Consider the following 18,671-nt stretch of genomic DNA (forward strand, 5'->3'; position numbering starts at 1 on the left):
TGGAGTTGGTAAATACATTATTCTAGACTTCTTTAACTACATGTGTTTAAAATACATCACTCACATCATCTGTCATAAGTGTTGCTATTGATCTTCCAATTTCATGGTACTGTGGAGCTTTTCCTGCTGGTCCCAGCAACAAAAACAAAAACCTATGGAGAAAGCAACCAAGATGAATATGGCTGGCCCATTTGAATAAATTCAGGACATTCTTTCAAGCTAATGTTTAAAGAAAATTTAGTTGTGAAGTAAAAATAATTTCTTCACCATTTCAGATCTCAAGACTAAGACAAGACTGGCCTTAAAGTCCTTACTGGAAGGAATTCTGAATCAAAATTACTCTAAAATCTTAAAAATTAAGCCTAATTTTTCAACTTCTTCTACTGTTGTAAATGTAGTAGAAATCCACAGGCAAGAACTCAATGAATATTTCCACTGGATTATAACCCTTTCTGACACTCTCACTGGCAAAGACTCCTTAATGAGGGCCTAGAAGCTTTATGACCTGTTCTAGCCTCCCTGATGATCACCTCTTCGCCACTCACTTCGCCACTGAGTACGTCACACAGTGGATGCACAGACAGACTTCAAACGACACACTGGCCGTACTCATATAGGCATATCCTCATCCTATGTCAGTGGAAAGGAAGGGAAGGGAACAGGCGTTCTGCACACTTAAGAGATATAAGCGACATTTTGGGAAAGGAATCCAATCTAGAGGCGGGTCACAGCATACGTGAACAGTCTCCATTTCAAATCACAATAATAGTTATCATTCTTTTAAAGAACAAAATAAAAGAAACTTGACCAGAACTAGTACGTTAGAAATTCAAAAGGACACAAACCAAAGAGTGAATCTTGGTAAATCTTTTCATAACGTTCTTCTTATACTCTATGAAAACAAAGTTCTTAAGCACAACATTTGAAAAAAGTAGCTCCTTTCACCTTACAGTACAAAAAGCTCGATGTTATTTTTCCTTTGCAAACAGACTACCCTAACTGAAACTGACACTGCGTCTTCAGAATCAAGTATGCTATTCCAAATCTGCAGGTCTACACCATTCATAAAAATTTAGGATAGGATAATTTTAGCTATATCAATATAATAATATGGATGCAGAACAAGGAATTATGATCACTAACTTCAACTACCCTCTGAAAATTCTCACATCTATTTCTAAGAACACTGCCAAGACTACTTTTGCCTTTCATTAGAATATATAAGCTGAAAATTGCAAAAATAAACAGGCACTTTATCACTTTTAAAACATTGAAAAAAAACACCAAAAAACATAAACGTACAAATTTATCCAAACACCACAGAACAGCCCAGTACATCAATGTGCACAGAAAATGAAGTGTCCTCTATGATGACTGATGAAATGACCTACTATATGCATTATGGGACCTGCATTTTGACACTCTGATCATCTATGGTGAATACACTCACAGTATGCTGGCAAGACTCATTTTGTCAGGGGTCAGTGCACCAGGCATACTGCAGATTAAAACCCAATGCCATGCATTGGCTGAAATTAGTTACTCCAATGTCAATTAAGTAGATCTGGGCATATAATAAAGAAAGTTAATGACCTAAGTTATTCACATATGGAGTATTTGTATGCAAAGAGTAGAGCTTCAGATGACACAGATTTTTGGACTTAACGGATTCTTTGCCACTGTCACACTGTGTTGTGCTGAAGGGAACTGTAACAATCTTCATGTTCATCTTTAAAATGGCAACACAATCTTGGAAGACTTCTTGCTTCTACTCCAGGTCAGCTATCAGCTTCAACTTCTGCGCTTGCTTAAGACAGCATCATTATATATACTTAAAGCATTCAGAGAATCTTATGGTGGATCTCATTCCTTCAAATTTTGCAGCAAATCACTGGCGTTATGGTAAACAAAACATTTCTTGAGCTTAACAGAGTAGGTATAAAAATTTACAACTATTTGAGATCTTAAATATCATCATTGTATAAGCAAAGCCAGACTTTCCAGGCATTTATTTACCGTGTAGGAACCGGAACCTCTGTGAGACCCGAAAGAAGCACAGCAGGGGAGAGCCTCACAAAAGCAATAATAGGTCTTTCTAAAAAATCTACTTCTCCCACTAACACATTTGATGCTTCTGCTCCTGAAGGAATTTTCCTCATGAAGTTCATATCAACCTATTCATACAAAGATGAAACAAGTGTTTATTCCCTTACATTTGTGAGCAGAAATTCTATAACATAGGTTTATCAGTACTTACTAGACATTCATGCTACAAATAGAAATAAAAAAGCAAATCAAATATTCCACAGTACAGGAAAGACAAACATGTAGAAAGTGTCAGCCAGACAACTAATAATTAACTAGTGTCTAAAAGTTAGAACTACTACCACCTACTATGTTCTAGAAGACTCCAAACTGTATAATCACCTTTCTAATATTACTTAGCATGACAAACATTCCATGATATGACATAACTTAACAAAATCTATGCACAATTAAATAAGGAGAGTTCATGTAATTATATATGGTTTCTAAAATGCAATTAGTTAACTATTTCACAGTTGTGTATTTCAAATGTCATAATTTTGAAAAATAATTTTTATGTTTATGTTTATATTCATAAGGAATATAATGGCTTAAAATCTTAACTTTCTGTACATAGTTACAGAAGAGTATTAGAAAGTGGTACAGCACATGAACTCTGTGTTCACATACATACACAGACACACAAGCACCAGTTATACTGTTATCTAAAGAACTTACAGATGGCCTCTTGAGTCCCACACCAAGTGTGCCACAACTACAATGCCAGGAGGCTGACTCCTGCCCAACAGGAGACAAGGCAGGTGTACAGAAGGACAGGCCAAGTAAAAAACATTAAAACTGTGACAGAGAAGCAGGAATAAAAGGCACCTGCCATGATTAGATGAGAACTACAGCGTACATCAGCTTGCCTTAAACATCATTATTTAACTTGGCAAATCAATTTTCTTAGCATTTCACAGTGCAGATGACACTACGGATTGAGTTTTATAGCAAAAACAGTAACAAAACTTGCCCAATAAATTTAAATTATGAAAGAATACAAAGGACTTAAAGTATTACACAAGATTTCCTTCAGAAAATTATACTATATGCTCCTCATGATTAAGATGCACATTAATTTCTGTACAGTAAATTCACGTAATGCAAATCTCCTCTAAAAGCCTTTGAGAAAAAAAAAAAACACCCACAAAAAATGCGCAACAAACCCTAAAAGGCCATCCTACAAAAAAATGTTACAACATCACCTAAAAAACTGTTTTCAAAAGTGTCTTTTTAGTAGATCAGAAAATAATCTCCCTCTGCATAAGAAAGTTCAGCAGCTGCACTCTTTAGGTTACCAAAATACTGAAAGGATCAAATGAAACAAAGTTTAGTTCCACTGGGAAGAGTTTCAAAACATGTGACACATTTAGCCTATGCCACAATATGGCACTTGTACACACATGTCATAGCGCACATCTCGTGTACACTCCTACACGTGTATGTGTGTGTGTCTTAGTTGTAACTAAGAGGGCAGTTAAAACTACCACATATTTTGTTATGTAGTTATTTTGTGCTAAACATTAAGGTATTTAAGGTTATTTACCTTACTAAAATCAACCGTGCTGTTTTCTCTGCTTCCTCCTGTCCCAGTACCTTTAACGTCTCCACTTTTCCCAGTGTCTAAATTTCCAGGTGCTGACTGTGGAGATGCTAACAGCCCTAAATTAAAACAAAGGAGCGAAGTTCAAAATGGTGTATTAAGTGAACAGAGCATACCAAAACTCAATGTGGCAGCTTGCTTAAAGCAAATGTGCAAGTTATTCAGTAAGTGTGCTTACATTAGTATCATAAATGCAACATTAACAAGTCACTGTGTCACTGAAATAATGACATAACTTAAACTAAAATTAAATATTGCCCAAATGATGGCCATTTGCAGAACAGTCACCAGAAAGTAAAACAAGAGTTACTTTAATTGTAGAAAATATAAGAAGTGTTGATGTTTTAATTGTAAGCACTCTAGTAATTGCTAGATAACATCTTCGCTATATTTAGAAATCCTCAAACACCAAAAGCAAACACCTCTGCTATCTAGTCTGCTGTGTAGCAGTTACTTCCATTGCAAAAAGCCTCAGCAAGCCTCAGGCTACAACAATTACAAGAAATTATACCCTGATAGTTAACTAAACTTGTAAAAGCAAACAGTGTACTGCAGAAAGAACAGACAACTTGCAAACCATGATTTCAATCAACAGACCAGAACTCCAACTACTGATCTGACCAGATGTCACTGTATGAAATGGTCCAACGTGTCACCTTAAGAGGCATGAACAATAAAGTTATTCCAGCTAAAGGTAGAAATTCCCTCTAACATCTGCATTAGAACATTGTTTTACGTAGTTTGCTATGCTACTAGGAACCCTGAACTGCAGATTCAGTGAAGGGTACAAAAGTGAAGTCGCTTAAGTGTTCATACACACTGAATTCCATTTTGCGCCACAGTTATTTCTACCTGACTACCATTTAAAAGCTGGTCTAGGCATGCATTACCAAGCCCAAATCCTGGCTTTTGAATTACGGAGCTTTTACTTGTTGAGCTTAACATGCACTAGAAGCACGTTTGGCCTTGCTTGTCTACACGAGAGTTTTCTGATGTGGTGATAAACATGCTTTAACATGCTTTCAAAACTACATCTAGACAGAGACTGAAGTCTAAACATTGTATTACATGCAGAAAGTTTGTATTTAAGTCAAGTGTCACTCTAATGAAACTAAAACTAAGTTCTCCCTGGCTACCTTTTGGCTATTGTTTTGTCATAAGTACTGCTGCATAACTACTTGCATCATTCCATGTTTATAATTCAGCAATTTGACATTTTTTAGAATTTCGAATGACAACTGAATTAACTTTATTTGATCCCCAAAATTATTTCCAATAAATTCTTTCAAAAGAGCCAACATATCACTGGAAAATATGCAGGTCCAAGCCTTTGCCATTCATTTTCAGTCTTATAGGTCATAGTGGTGTATGTAGTTTCTCCTGAAGCAAAACCAAATGAAGTTAACCTGCGATTTCTTTTGTGAATCGTAACATGCACAGGTAATTACCTAACACTGTAAAAACTATGTTCAGGTAATTATTTAAAAAAAAAAAAATCACATTCTACCCTTTTTCTCCAAGATGTACACATTATTACATCATTCACAAAAATAACTAACAACCACCAACCACCTGTGAAATCACCTGTTCAAACTATTTAACTGCACAAGACTTGATGTGAAGTGTTTGTAGGACTAGAAAGAGAACAGAAATATTAAACAGTTGTTGCAGAAGAGGACCATAATACAATAAGTTTATACATATAAACTTCGTTCACTATTGCCCCACCTAACAAAAAAGGTAACTGAAGATGTGTATGACTGATGAAAGATGAACAGTAACGCTCACTTTTAAACATGTGAGCAAGAGCAAGCAGAGACTACAACAGAAAGTGGGGAGACAATCAGGGAGAAAACTAGGAAATAAGGATTCTACGTGTTAGCATAAACAAATTTATTATTTCAGTACTGAAGTGATACTGATTCTTCTAAAAAGTCTGCCTTCAAGATTTCTTCAACCAGTCATCGCTAAGGTCCACAAGTTTTGGCACCAACACAGGCATATTTGGCTGATCTGAACCATGCGTGAATGGGTTTCCTTTCTGTTGCTCTTGCAGCGGGACAGACTGCTGCACTTACAGGAGAAAACTGCTTACAGGTTTTCAGACTGGAGTAAGCAACATTTCCATAAGATACTGATCAATGTGCATAAACAAATGCAATCTGATATTTACAGGGAAACTCAGAATAAAAAAAACTATAATCGCTAATAGCAAACCTTTACTTAAATACCAACGCTAATAAAAACTTATTTCCTTCTTTTCTCCAGCTCCCAACACTAATAAAAACTTATTTCCTTCTTTTCTCCAGCCCAGTAGATACTAACTCAGAGGCTACTGCTAAGAGGAAAAGTACAGTTTTCAGACTGTGAGACAGAGAAATACATCTTGTCTTACCAAGCTATCAAGACAATCACTAAAAATACACAGTACTCTTCTTGATGTCACATAGATGTACTTGCCTCCCTTGAAAGACAAAGTGGATTGAGTCTTGAGTAAGTCTGGATTAAAACCTTGCAAAATCACTCAAGTTAAAGTACTTATAACTACACTTTCACTAAATATCACGTGAGTTTTCTAGCCAACTACACTTAGTTTAATACCATGATCACAAAAGCCTAAATGGGCATTATCTACTGGAAAAAGCAAGCAAGGAGAATACAGACATCTGTCTCACATCCCCACTTCCATTTAAAAAAAATCTCACACCATTTTGGAGGAAATAAAAATCAATTTTTAAAATAAACTTCAATACAGCTTTAATGCGAAAAAAAAAAGTAGAAGGCAAATCCTTTCTGAATTATTATTCACAACAATTATTATTATTATTGTAAAGCTGCAGTAAATAATATTTTACTCAGTTTTAAAGTACTTTTATCAGTGAACTAAAACTCCCCTTAAAAACAGGCTGCTTTGCTGTTGTTCACAAACATTAACAAAGCTGGTAAACTATGTTCACCTTTAGCAGCTCTCTTCTAGCTCTACCTATGGAATTCATTATTCAACAGTTTCAAAGACGGGAAGACAAATGCTGTTCTTCAACTGATGAAAGAAAATGTTACAGATAACCCCCTTGCCTGGTTGACTTACTATGAATTGATTGACTGGCTGATAGAAACCAAGCAGTAGACTGGAAGTGTGCCCTTCCTCCCTTCTTTTACTGTAATTCATATTAAGTTCAGTAACCTTCCAGCTATTTATAAAGACTGAAAAAATAAAATCTGAACAGTAGAAAGACAAGGAGAAATACTAAATAGAAGCAAGCTGTCTATTAGAAAATAAAAACAGTTCCTAACTCTCAAAGGAGGCAGCCCCTACTCAACTACACAGAGGCAGACGAACTATTCAGGTTCTGCACTATTCTGAATTTCTAGAGACGTCTTACAGAACATAATGTATAGTGCAATGAATCAAGATTTATTTTTTTTTTAAATCAATACAAGGAAGATGACTTCCTCTTCAGGATTTCCTTCTGAGTATGTCTCCCAAGACACAGATTAGACCACTTGCAGCCCTGAATTCATAGTCTGAGAATGTCTTCAAAGGAATCTATGGAAAATGTGCCTTTCTGTGGTCAGATGATTTCTTGACTTAAAAAGGGTGAAAAAAAAAAAACATAAAATAAAATGTCTTCTATCGTTATTGGTGTTCATCTTTCTCTGGAAGGACTTTTGTTTATGAATTAACTGTGAAATCATTCCTTTCACATTTTTCCTTTATGAGAAACATCCCCTTGAGGCACAAATGCTATTTGAATATGAGTTGGAGATTCTAGTGGAAAGCTTTATTAGTGATGATAATCATAGCATCAAGTAGTTGATCTTCATTTGTTTGCCTTCTCTGGGGTTCAAGGAGCTTGGGTCTGGCACGCTGTCATTCCTGTCAGATGAGTAGAAAAATGCAAACTGGAAAACCAATTACAGCCTTTATTCCTCTTCTGCTTTTTAATACCTTTGAAAGATCACCCATGAGAAAGAATGATCTTCATGTGAATTCTCTGAATTTCCCATAAAGAAGTCAGAAAAAGCTTTTGTGCTTGCTTTTCTGAATTTAAGTACTCCAAATCAAGATCACAGCTTACAACACAGTTTGCTCTCTCCTTTTCAGTGACTTGGCTGCAAAATGTGAAAATGCACATAACCATTTCTCTGTTGGCATATTTTCACTCCTATATGTAACAGTGCGCTGAAAATTATTAGAGAAGTGAGGAAGGAAACCAAGAAAAGTCTTGCTGATGAAAAAATTGAAACAAAATCAGCTTCCTCACCCAGGCATAAAGCAGACATCCTACAAGCTAGATTTTGGCACAATACCTTTTGGGGCAAGGGGGTGCAGGAGGAGCCTTAAAGGCTAAAAAGAAAGACGATCCCCTTACCAACATGATCCATCTACGAAGATTCTAAAGTCTCCAAGTGATATTTTGCAAAAGTAAAGCAAGTATAACAGTTTGTATGCAAGTATAACATACGAGTTATGAAACATTTAGTAAAAACGAAGAAAGAAACCACCAGAGCTTTCCATTCTTTCTTTCAACTTATCTATACATCTACCTTTTTACACGTAAAGATCAACAACTTTGCAAGACAACACATTAATAAATCGCAAGCTCTGACATACAATTACAAATGCTTAACTATCTTATCTTATTTTGCATATCAAACACAACAAAACTGTTATCAAGTGTCTGATTCGGAAGCAGTGCATTAATGGACATCCATCTGGAAACAGCTGTAAGTGAACTGAACTTGCCAGTTCCATCATAAACTACTACTGGTTTTAATGGCCTTGGTTTTCAGAAGCACGAAATAAATAAATAAAACTACGTAAAGACTCCAACTAAACTACAAACACAACTGATTACTCCATCCTTCCTAATTACTTCCATACTCATCTCCAATACTTCACTACGTCTTCAGCTGTAGCTATCACAGGATATCAAACACTGGTTTAAAACACTGATTCAACCACTGACAAAAACAAAAAAGCAAATCCTGATATGGACTGAAGGTGAGTGAAAGGAAAAGGCCACCATTTTTTCACATTTTGCTTACACATATTATATTTTAAAACCATATTCCTTTTTATTTATACCAATGAAGGTTAATTAAAGATTTTTTTGCTGGCTTTAGTTAAAAGCTTAAAAGTTAAAAATGCCAAACAAGAAAACAGTCACAACTGAGAAGAAACAAAACATGCAGGCAAAGGTAACAGCTATCATATTCCTTTGTGCCCAAGCTATGTGCCAAAACCATCGCAATGCAAGTGATCCAGATGCAGAGAGCATCACACATGGACAACTTAAATTTTAATAGTTGCCTGGTTTTCTGTCAATATTTTCCTCTGTCTTCTTTTCCTGGCTTTCCTGCACTTCTAAGTCCTCCTCAGGTGGGTGGATTATTACTGAAGGAATATCACCACTGGCAGACGACACCAGCAATTCCTTGCCCTGAAGTGGACTTGGCCGGGCACTTGTGGTTGGCAGGTGACTGCAGGTAGGACTGGATGGTGGTGTGTTTTGAGGGGTAGTTACGGGGGTAGCACACCTTGAGGCTGCCGGGGTTCCAGCTCTTGAAGAAGGAAGGAGGTAATTGAGAAGAACTGACAAACGTTTTTCTCCTCTCAGGGAAATATTTGAGGCAGAGAGACCTGTTCGCAAAGAGTGACGGGAGGCTGAAAGGCCTTCCCCTGAGATAAAACAAATGAAACACCATGAGGTTTACAATAGGGATATACTAAAAAAACCACAGACACAAATATGCATTAACAATTTACATGGTAAACTGCAAGCTTTACGGGCCAAAAGTGTCATACTCATGCAAGTAAGATGAGATAAGAGCAAATCTGATTTCATACGTTAGAATTCAGAAGCTACTGAGGAGTACTACATCGAACACTAAAGACATGTCAGAGAAGATATTATCTTAAAGTCAGTAATATTTGTTAATATAACAACAACAAGAAAATGCATCTATTAAAACTGACTCTTAAATTTTCCTAGAAGAATTTATTGTTCAAAATTATACAACGGCTACCTTTAACACCATCCAAAATACATTAAGAAAATCATTACTAGTCAAAACAGTACGAGACTTCAGTTAACTGCATCCATTACGCACAAAAAATTGGTAATTCTCAAAATTAAAATACTTAAAAAATGAATGATCAAACATATCCAATTATGTCAAATGCATGTCTTCCTATAAAAGTTTCCTTTTTGTAATAAGTTTCCTAACTAGCTGTAATATCAACATATATTTCTGAAGAGGGCACTAGGACGAGATATATAGTCCTCTCTCTATTTCTTCTTGGTGTGACATCAAATATCCCCATTCACCTAAAACCAAACACTTCTCCAAAATCCACTTCTACTTTTTTTGCCTTATCTCGTTGCAGTGTCACATTGTTTTCATATAAAGAGAACATAGTTTTGTCATGGTTCCCTCAGATTTAAGTTTGTAATGGATTTCAGCTCTTCCTTAAGGAGGAAGAGACTGCCTGTCCTCATATCAGCACTTCTGTTAGAAGGTTTAGCAATACTATTTCTCCTGTTTACCACAAACACTTCTTGTCAGTCTCCTTGGGAAGAGCACTGATTAATTTTCCTGCAATTCCTGAAATCAATAATGTTGTTTTCACGTACCATACCATCAAACAAGAGAACAGCGAACTAGATACGTTTAGTCCCACGTTTATACTAGGCACTACAAAGACCAATATGTTGTTGAACAAAACTAGAATCATTTACAAGGAGGCACATGAAGTATACCTAGGAAAAGGTAACACACATTTCCCCCCCACCACTAACAATGGAAGATCCTACGGATACAAGCTTGATTTAAATTAAGAACAAAAGCCTCACGTATCGACTATTAAAACTGTAGTGCAGTAAAGACAAGAGGACCAATAAAGCAAACTGGATGACTTAGTCAAAATTAACCACAAAGGTAGTAACTAGACTTCTGTCACTGTATGTGATAAATCGTGAACATATGTCCTAAGGAGCCTAAAAATCATTACGGTCTGTTAGAGGATAACCATAGGATTATAAAGAAAAAGTAAATCAGTATATTCTGGCAGAGTTCACCATATTATACTGGTTTCTTATTTCAGCATATATTCCATATTCTAGTGTAGGAATAGTACACACTGGAAAGCAGAAGTGATACAACATAAGTAACTGACAAGGAAGAGACCTCAAATACAAAATTCTCAGAATCACAACTGCAGATACAGGTATCCAAGGATAGGTATATAAAACAGGTTTATATGTGAAATTTTCACACTTGGTAAACCAAACAGAAAACTCTGAGGTTTCAGAAGAAATTACACTCTTACATAAATAACTTCGTTTTGTTTTCATTCTAGAAAAATTAATTTGTGAAATTATCAAACGAAATACTTAAGCATCATATATTCCCTAGCTAATAAAAAGTATTACCAAGCTTAGATACTTGCTGGAGCATACTCCAAGTTTGGACAGAACTGAGAGCTCCCAACAAGCACTGAATTAGGTGGAACATATTCTAAGTAATGAGGCATCTTTCAAGACAGGAAAGGAACTGAAGGAGTGATTCGTGAAATCAATACTAAGTATTCACTAGACTAAAACACTTCAGTTGAAATTATATACGTCTTAGTTAATGAAAGACAAAAGATAACGAAGAAAAGAGCTGGAAAAAGGGGCCATAAGAAATACAGGAATAAAAATATGCTGCTCCGCGGTACATTTTGCTATTTAGACTTCAGACCTGGATGACTAAAGTAAAAGTATTGATTTGCAGAATATTTTCAGGAATTCACTCAATAAAATATGTGGTGCGGCCTATAAAAATATTACAAACACCTTTCTCGTGTTTGGGGTCCACTCGCCCTCCCATTAGCTCCTTCTCTACAAAACTAGGTAGAGGTAAACAGTGTTTTAGCTAAAAGTAATTTCTTCTCCACTAGCATAGTGAACTTTTTCTAGCGATATTAACATAACACTGGATCAAAACACAGTAACTGTCAGCATCACTGACTCATGACATGACCACAAACTACATCTCTAGTACAAAGACTGAATAAGCAAGTACGATCCATCTGACAAACATACAAAGCTATGACACTATGCTAAAATTCCACAAACATTGCACGCTCCATTCAAGCATATCCTAAAAACAATCAGGACCAGTGTAGGTCTGTTTCTATACTACAAAACAATAATGCATGCTATGCATACAGGCAGAAGTAGAATGTTTGAATACATTCAAAAATATACAGAAACATCACCCACAGATACACAAAGCACCACAGCGTTATCATTAGTTCTCTGCTTATCAAGAAGACAACACTTATCTGCTATTATCAGCTGAATTTTCCTTCATCTCCCAGTGAGAACATTATTTAACAGGTTAGAACAAACTGGATGCTACAACTTATCTCACCATTTCTTTCAAGCAAGTGAGGGTCAGAATGTTTCTTGCCTATATCTGCAAAAGATCGAACCAGGGGAATCCGATTGGTGAATTTTTTCTCATTCTGATGATGGTGCCTTTTTAGAAGAGCCTCTCTCACATTCTCTCTTATGGATTCATCCAGCTGGCCAGAAGCAATCATGTTGTCCAAAACCATATCTACATAATAACAACAAGAACAAAGAAAATCTTATTTATAGCTATCAAATCTCTCCTTTGCCACACTCAAAGACTGTAGTTGCACCAAATAACAATAATTAAAAAAAATAAATCTATTTTTAAAGAGTCTTTTCTTTAGCAAAATCATCTTCAAGAATCCATTGGAAAGTTTCAAAAGCATGACTAATAAGAAAATGTGAAAGCATAGCATGAGGACACACAAGATGGTATTTATTAGTAGTATAATTTTAAGAAATAAGTTACCTAATATTTTAGAATTTATTGACATTTTTATAATCTTTTTATCATTTATTGGTATTTACTTCAACTTCCAATAGCAACCAGAAAAAGCCATCTGTGTGTCCAACAATCCTTCATTAGAAGGGAACACACTAAGACAGAAACACAATAGAGGACAGACTTCTTAAGGGAGTCTTAAACCTGGTATTCCCAATTCTGAAAGTGTAAAACTACACAAAAGTGGAAGATATTATAGAAGGTGATAAGTCCCCAAATCCTCTCTCACCTTCAGATGCCCCAAGTTCCTGAGGTTCTCAATTGAACTTAATGTGATTCACATGTTTTAGAAGAGGAAGTAGAGAAGAGCTAGTTACATCATCTAAAACTAACTAATCAGCTGCCAAGCAACATCAGGTTTTGAAAGGGCATCTTAAAGTGCTCACACCAGGAATGAAAGCCTGCATGTCCAGGAAAATATAAGCTGTGATTTCTTAGCTGCCTTTTTTTCCTAATAAATAATCCCACCCCACGCAAATCAACACAAACCTACATGACAAATTTCAAAACATATTTTGCCAACCTTAACCGATGTATCGCGAACCTAGCTGTATTAGGTGCTATTACGTAGAATTTTCAAAATGAAAAAGGTTATGGCTCAGAATACCTTACAAAAAAAATTACATGCAGCAAAGTCTGTCAGTACAGTTTAGCTTCCTTCTTGGATTACTGGCAACACGCAGCCTTTTATTATATCTTTTCAAAAGGAAATCAGCCGCTGTCTCCCTCCTGTTTTGAGAGAGAACCAAGAATACCTACTAGGTATTCCTGGCTCAGGGAAACACGTGTTTGTATGCCAAGGATTGTTACCCTACATGCCTCACAATGGCACCTAAAATTAACTTGGAACAAATTCAGGCAATCTCTTAAGATATCCTAGGGGGAATACCTCCTATTAAGAATGCTGTTTATACAGAACTAAGCAATAACTATTTTCCTCATGTACTAAGATTATTGCTAAACTCAATTATTAATAATAAATTAAAACCCAAACCATTACTTTTACAAACCCTGTATTGAACACTTTTACTCGGTAAGTCAGTAAAATAGGAAGGGAATATCCATTTTCTGAGTGAATCTGGAGGATTTCAGAACAAAATAAAAAAATGTGTCAAGCACTGCAGAAGTTTTAAGCCTTGTCCTTCACATACATGTTTGTAAGCCCTAAGCCTACCATGATTCCTTAGAAGAAATTCCACTATGTGGTACCCATAGCAAGAGACACCAGGAAAATTGTGTAAACCCAGTTCAAAGGCTTTCAGGCTAAGCATGTGCATGTACATACACATATATGAAAAAGTAGTTTCCAAAGTGACTATGTGACTAGTTAGGACACTCAGAGAAGGTGCAACAACGCATACAATATTTATTTCCGCTCACCTCTTATAAAGGTGAAAAAAAATACCAGATATGCAACAACCAGCTGCACTAACAGTATCAAGTTAATATCAACCAAGTTATGATAAATAATTAAGGTAAAGTGCATAAATAAGTTCTAAAATGTTCTGGCAGATATTTACATTTCATCTGTAGAAACAAAGACAAACAACACATTCAGGGATTAGAACATAAAGGCAAGTTTTGGGCCTCAACCTATAACACGTAATAAAGGATGTCCTACTCATCCATTGTAGCTTCTTGTAAGTGAAGTTTGTATGACAGGACCTTTACAACTAGATGCAGGAAATGCAGTAAGCATGCACATGCCTATTTCTTCACTACAGTGTTTACAAGAACAAAGGACATCATCAGAAACATCTCCAGTTAAAGATTAAAATTTAGAAATAAAACATTTTTCAAAAAAAAAGTTTTGCTGCAACCTGCTATCTCATCTAGTGTGTTTGCTCTCATGTCCAACATGACTGTCCCATTAAGAATACAGCTTCGCAGTTCAAACAGGCTGTGCAGAGACAGAGTTGCTACATAAGGCTTGCTCCATCGATCACCACCATCTTCGACATCCTCCTCAAATTTTAGCCACCTGAAATGCATACACATACACGTATTTATATTTGTCCTGGAAGACAGACAATTTGGCAAGCAATCACATTCTTTCTGTGGCTTCTGTATAACAGCACAGGTAATCCCATCAGCTCACACTGGCTTTCATTCTCACAGACAGCACAATGATAGACAGTCACAACTTTTTTGTCAGGCTTTTCAACCACACGCAATCATTTCAGGTTTTGCCCATCTTGTTTCTTTTAGTTTCAACAATATCTGCCTATTCACAAGTTTTTGTAAACAGTATGGCATTATGCCTTTGTATTTGATTTGCATATGTCATTGGCAATTTAGGATTAGAAAGCTGTCTGAAACACTATACCATGTTCAAGTCTTCTAGGGTGACATTTAAGAGCTAAGCAACACTAATATGTGTAACTATACATTGACCTTGACTCTGATTCACAGGCATTATATAAATCGAACTTCTGTAAAAGCTAGCATGCAATAAGGTAATTAGAAGTACTGAATGTTGAAGGATTTACTACAATGCATATGTACAAGGAGCAACATAACCAACATTGGCCAAAAGCAATCATGGCATTCTGTAACATTCACACATGCAATTTGCAAAAAATTAATCAAATACTGCCTAAAAAGAACATATGTGAACACTCTATTTTCTTTCTCTGAGGCAAAAAAAAAAAGGACATTAATAAGTCAGCAATAATGGAGCAAAGATTTCTGAGACTACAAATACAAAGATTTCTGAGACTACAAATACAATGCCCCATGGTCAAACACCTGCATTTACATCTAAACACAGCTGTACCTTTCACAATGCTTGGCATGAAAGTCAAAACAGCACCAGTAAGACTGACAGTCTGTTGAGAAACTATATTCATTCTTCTCTAGTTGGACAAAAAGAACACACGTTTCGATTTGCTGAGCATGAATCAAATGAACAACTCCTACAGGTCAGAACTTAAGACCTATTTTGCAGTTCTTTGAAATAAAATCACTCTAAGATACACCTTGAAACAATTTACTTCTAGCATACCTAGCTGTTTCTTTCCACTCATATTCTTCTCCATCCCTGAAGCAAAGTTCATCCATTTCAGTGAAGAGATCATGGGGAATGTGTTCATCATCATCTTCAGTACCCAAGATAAACTGCACTCGTTGGGAAGGCGTGTCTTGAAGAAAAGGAGAAACTGAACAATCAAAAGAATTCATACTCCTATTACACAAGAAACATCACATAACAGTTAAATCACTTGCACTCAGAAATATGCAGCATAATATCCACTTCAAGCGGGAAGAGGAACAAAAGAAACGTCGGCATTTCTTTTAGAGAAGGCCCTTTTAAAATTTTTCATTTTTTCTGAAAACAAAACATCTGGAAATCTATGTTTATGTAATGTGATTAAGTATTTTTAGCTCTTCTATAGATTAACAATATGGAAATAAAATCAACAACAAAAATTACTAAGTAAAAATTAAAATACCACAGGACTAGGAACCTTTTCACTTTGAGAACAAAATAAATGATAGCATCATGACACAGGCATTAATTGGAGGAGAAGGAAAAAAACTAAAACAGGTTGACAGAAACAAAGAGCCTTATTCGTAGATTGGTTGCCCTAGCAATAGTTCAAGCTACTAAACACAGCGGGTACACCCAGGAACTCACACTGTTAGAGCAGCAGATTTTTAAATGGCCCGTGGCTACTTGCATAGGGTGGAAAAAAGCATTGTGTAGTCGGAGCACTGTACATAAATTAGCAAAGTAGAAATTACACAGCTAAAATGCTGCTGAGGAAATACTTCTACTTCTCGTAGTTTAATGTCTAGTGGAACAGGCTCAGAAATAACTTGTAACAAAATCTATCTCTACTGATCAAATATAAGTAACGTGCTTTCCTGCTATAAGCAAAACAATGACAAAACCACATGGTTTTAGCAATGTTTTTAAAACCTATATATAGATCTTGTTTCAACTCAAGGGAGAGCTTTCAAATTACAAGGGTTCAATAATGTATTAATTGCAATGTTATTTCAAGGAAGGTCAGAAACAGAAAATCCAAGTAAACCTCAAATTTAAAAAATTTACTTTGTTCACTGAAATACCACCCACAGCTGCTAGATGTGAACGTACAATTGTATGCCTTAACTGCAGAGGGAAGGTTGTCTTTTAGATTCAGATAGAAGATCCGAATTACTAATAAACATAATTCAGAATTGAATTTTCCTTTTGCGTTGTTCTTCTGGCTTACTTCATCACCCAACAACATAATTTTGAAATGAGCTCTTGAATATAAACAACATTCACTACCAATAAAGACTTCAGCATATTGTTTCTGTCACAAAACAAACATAACCCAAGAATCCTGCCATATCTTGTGCATCCAGGATAGAGAAGTGACCAGAGGAGAAGTATATTTCTGTTCAATATTACTTGCTGCTTCAGATTCTACAAACTTAAGTCTCGGTGAGACTCTACAAACTTAAAATCAAACAATAATAATCTGTCTTTAGAAGAGGAAGTTTAGAATATGAATGAAACTTGAGAACTGTAAGACAAAGGTGAAAGGAGACTTGGCAAAGCGTTACCATTGCAAAACGCCTTTGTTTCAGGGAACTGGCCCCAGTACAGAACACGGTTCTAGTCACACAAAGGTGAACAGCATGGTGTCCAGGCTTGAAGTGGAACACTGCACCATAACTTTCCCATTCATTACAGTCTAGGAATCAAGTTTGAGGTCTTGAAGAAAAACTGCCAAGAGTACCCTCCAGGTGAGATTTAGATTGGATAACGAGAAAAATTTATTTACTGGAAAAGTGGTCAAGCATTGGAACAGGCTGCCCAGGGAAGTGGTGGGAGTCCCCATCCCCGGAGGTGTTCAAAAAATGTGTTGATGTGGCACTTCAGGACATGGTTTAGTAGGTGAGGTGGTATTGGGCTGACATTTGGACTTGATCTTAGAAGTCTTTCCCAACCTTAATGATTCAATGAGAAGTAATTTCATTTCAGAGAATGGTATCATGAGGCTGTCATCTCTTGAGGATAAGGGGCGGACCAGGGCGGTGGTGTCTGATTCAAAACTAGAACTTAGGAGGCAGTACAATTCCTTTACTATTACTAATAGACAGCAAGAAGGCTGAAGTAAATACCTTAATGCATTATTGACCAAATTACCATGAAAAATGCTGCTTCAAGGCTATATTCACAGCTTCAAAAATTTTAAGTGACAGAAAAAGATCATTACAAGACTACGCAATCTGAAAAAGGTGTCTAATCTAAAATAACCCAGATTTTTATGCTACAGGCAAGTATTACAAAGCTGTAGTCTAACCTATTTAAGCGTGGGCTGCTGAAAACTTAAGTAGTCACCTGGATGAATTCCAACAACTTGTGATTTAGATAAAACACAACCACAAAATCCTTGCCTGATTGTATGTAGACTGACATTAATTACAGAGAATAAAAGAAGCGGCATAAAACAATGTTTAGGCACAGAGTTAATTACTGTTAAGTATATTGTCAAGAGACACAAAGAACTATCACAACTTCTTACCATATGATGGAGATTCTCGGCCATCCTCTCTGTCAGTCTCTTTTTCTTTTTTTCTTCTGTGATGCCTGTGCCCACGATGTCTATGCCGTCGACGGCCTTGCTTCCCAAATGGGACATGAACTCCAATATATACAGCTCTGTGGCCTTTAAGAAAGTTTTAAAGGAAACAATTAAACAAAACCTAATCTCCTGCCCACATTTAGTATCTTAATCGAAAAGACAAGGAGTTTGACAAAAGGAAACCCAAAAACACTTGGCAAAACTACCTTTAGTGAACTAATATTATACTTTCCTCTTTCTCCTTCCTCAGTGCCAAGGATCTAGTGCTATACTGGTTTCCCTGATAAAGTAAGTAAGAATATGCCCCAAATTAAGAACTCAGTAGTGAAACAAATAGTATAGAAACACAAGCTTGACCTGTAATGCTGAAAGAAGCTACTTGATAAACACCAGGCAAGGCAGAGAAATTACACGATGCTCGTCTTGTTTGCAGGGATTCATATCAGGATGGTTGTTACAACGGCAAGATGTAATCTCCTAATTCAGTTTATGAA

At 36.2% G+C, this 18,671-nt stretch overlaps 1 protein-coding gene across 12 annotated transcripts in view; it reads right to left on the bottom strand.

Annotated features, from left to right (window-relative positions):
* SLC4A7 (solute carrier family 4 member 7) overlaps window positions 1-18,671 on the bottom strand; it is a 90,768-nt gene that overhangs the window by 24,451 nt on the left and 47,646 nt on the right. For 3 of the 12 annotated variants that reach the window (XM_054060560.1, XM_054060555.1, XM_054060556.1), the window contains exons 3-11: window positions 18,118-18,261; window positions 15,600-15,735; window positions 14,416-14,576; window positions 12,110-12,298; window positions 9,003-9,371; window positions 3,632-3,747; window positions 2,764-2,823; window positions 2,017-2,174; window positions 65-152 (exon numbers count right to left, since the gene is read on the bottom strand). In XM_054060560.1, the coding sequence (XP_053916535.1) occupies window positions 65-152; window positions 2,017-2,174; window positions 2,764-2,823; window positions 3,632-3,747; window positions 9,003-9,371; window positions 12,110-12,298; window positions 14,416-14,576; window positions 15,600-15,735; window positions 18,118-18,261 (1,421 nt within the window). The remainder of the gene's footprint in view (window positions 1-64; window positions 153-2,016; window positions 2,175-2,763; window positions 2,824-3,631; window positions 3,748-9,002; window positions 9,372-12,109; window positions 12,299-14,415; window positions 14,577-15,599; window positions 15,736-18,117; window positions 18,262-18,671) is intronic. The other 9 variants (XM_054060558.1, XM_009570391.2, XM_054060564.1 and 6 more) reach the window with 7 other exon arrangements.

The sequence above is a fragment of the Cuculus canorus genome, chromosome 2, assembly GCF_017976375.1.
Source record: "Cuculus canorus isolate bCucCan1 chromosome 2, bCucCan1.pri, whole genome shotgun sequence".
Lineage (NCBI taxonomy): Eukaryota > Metazoa > Chordata > Aves > Cuculiformes > Cuculidae > Cuculus > Cuculus canorus.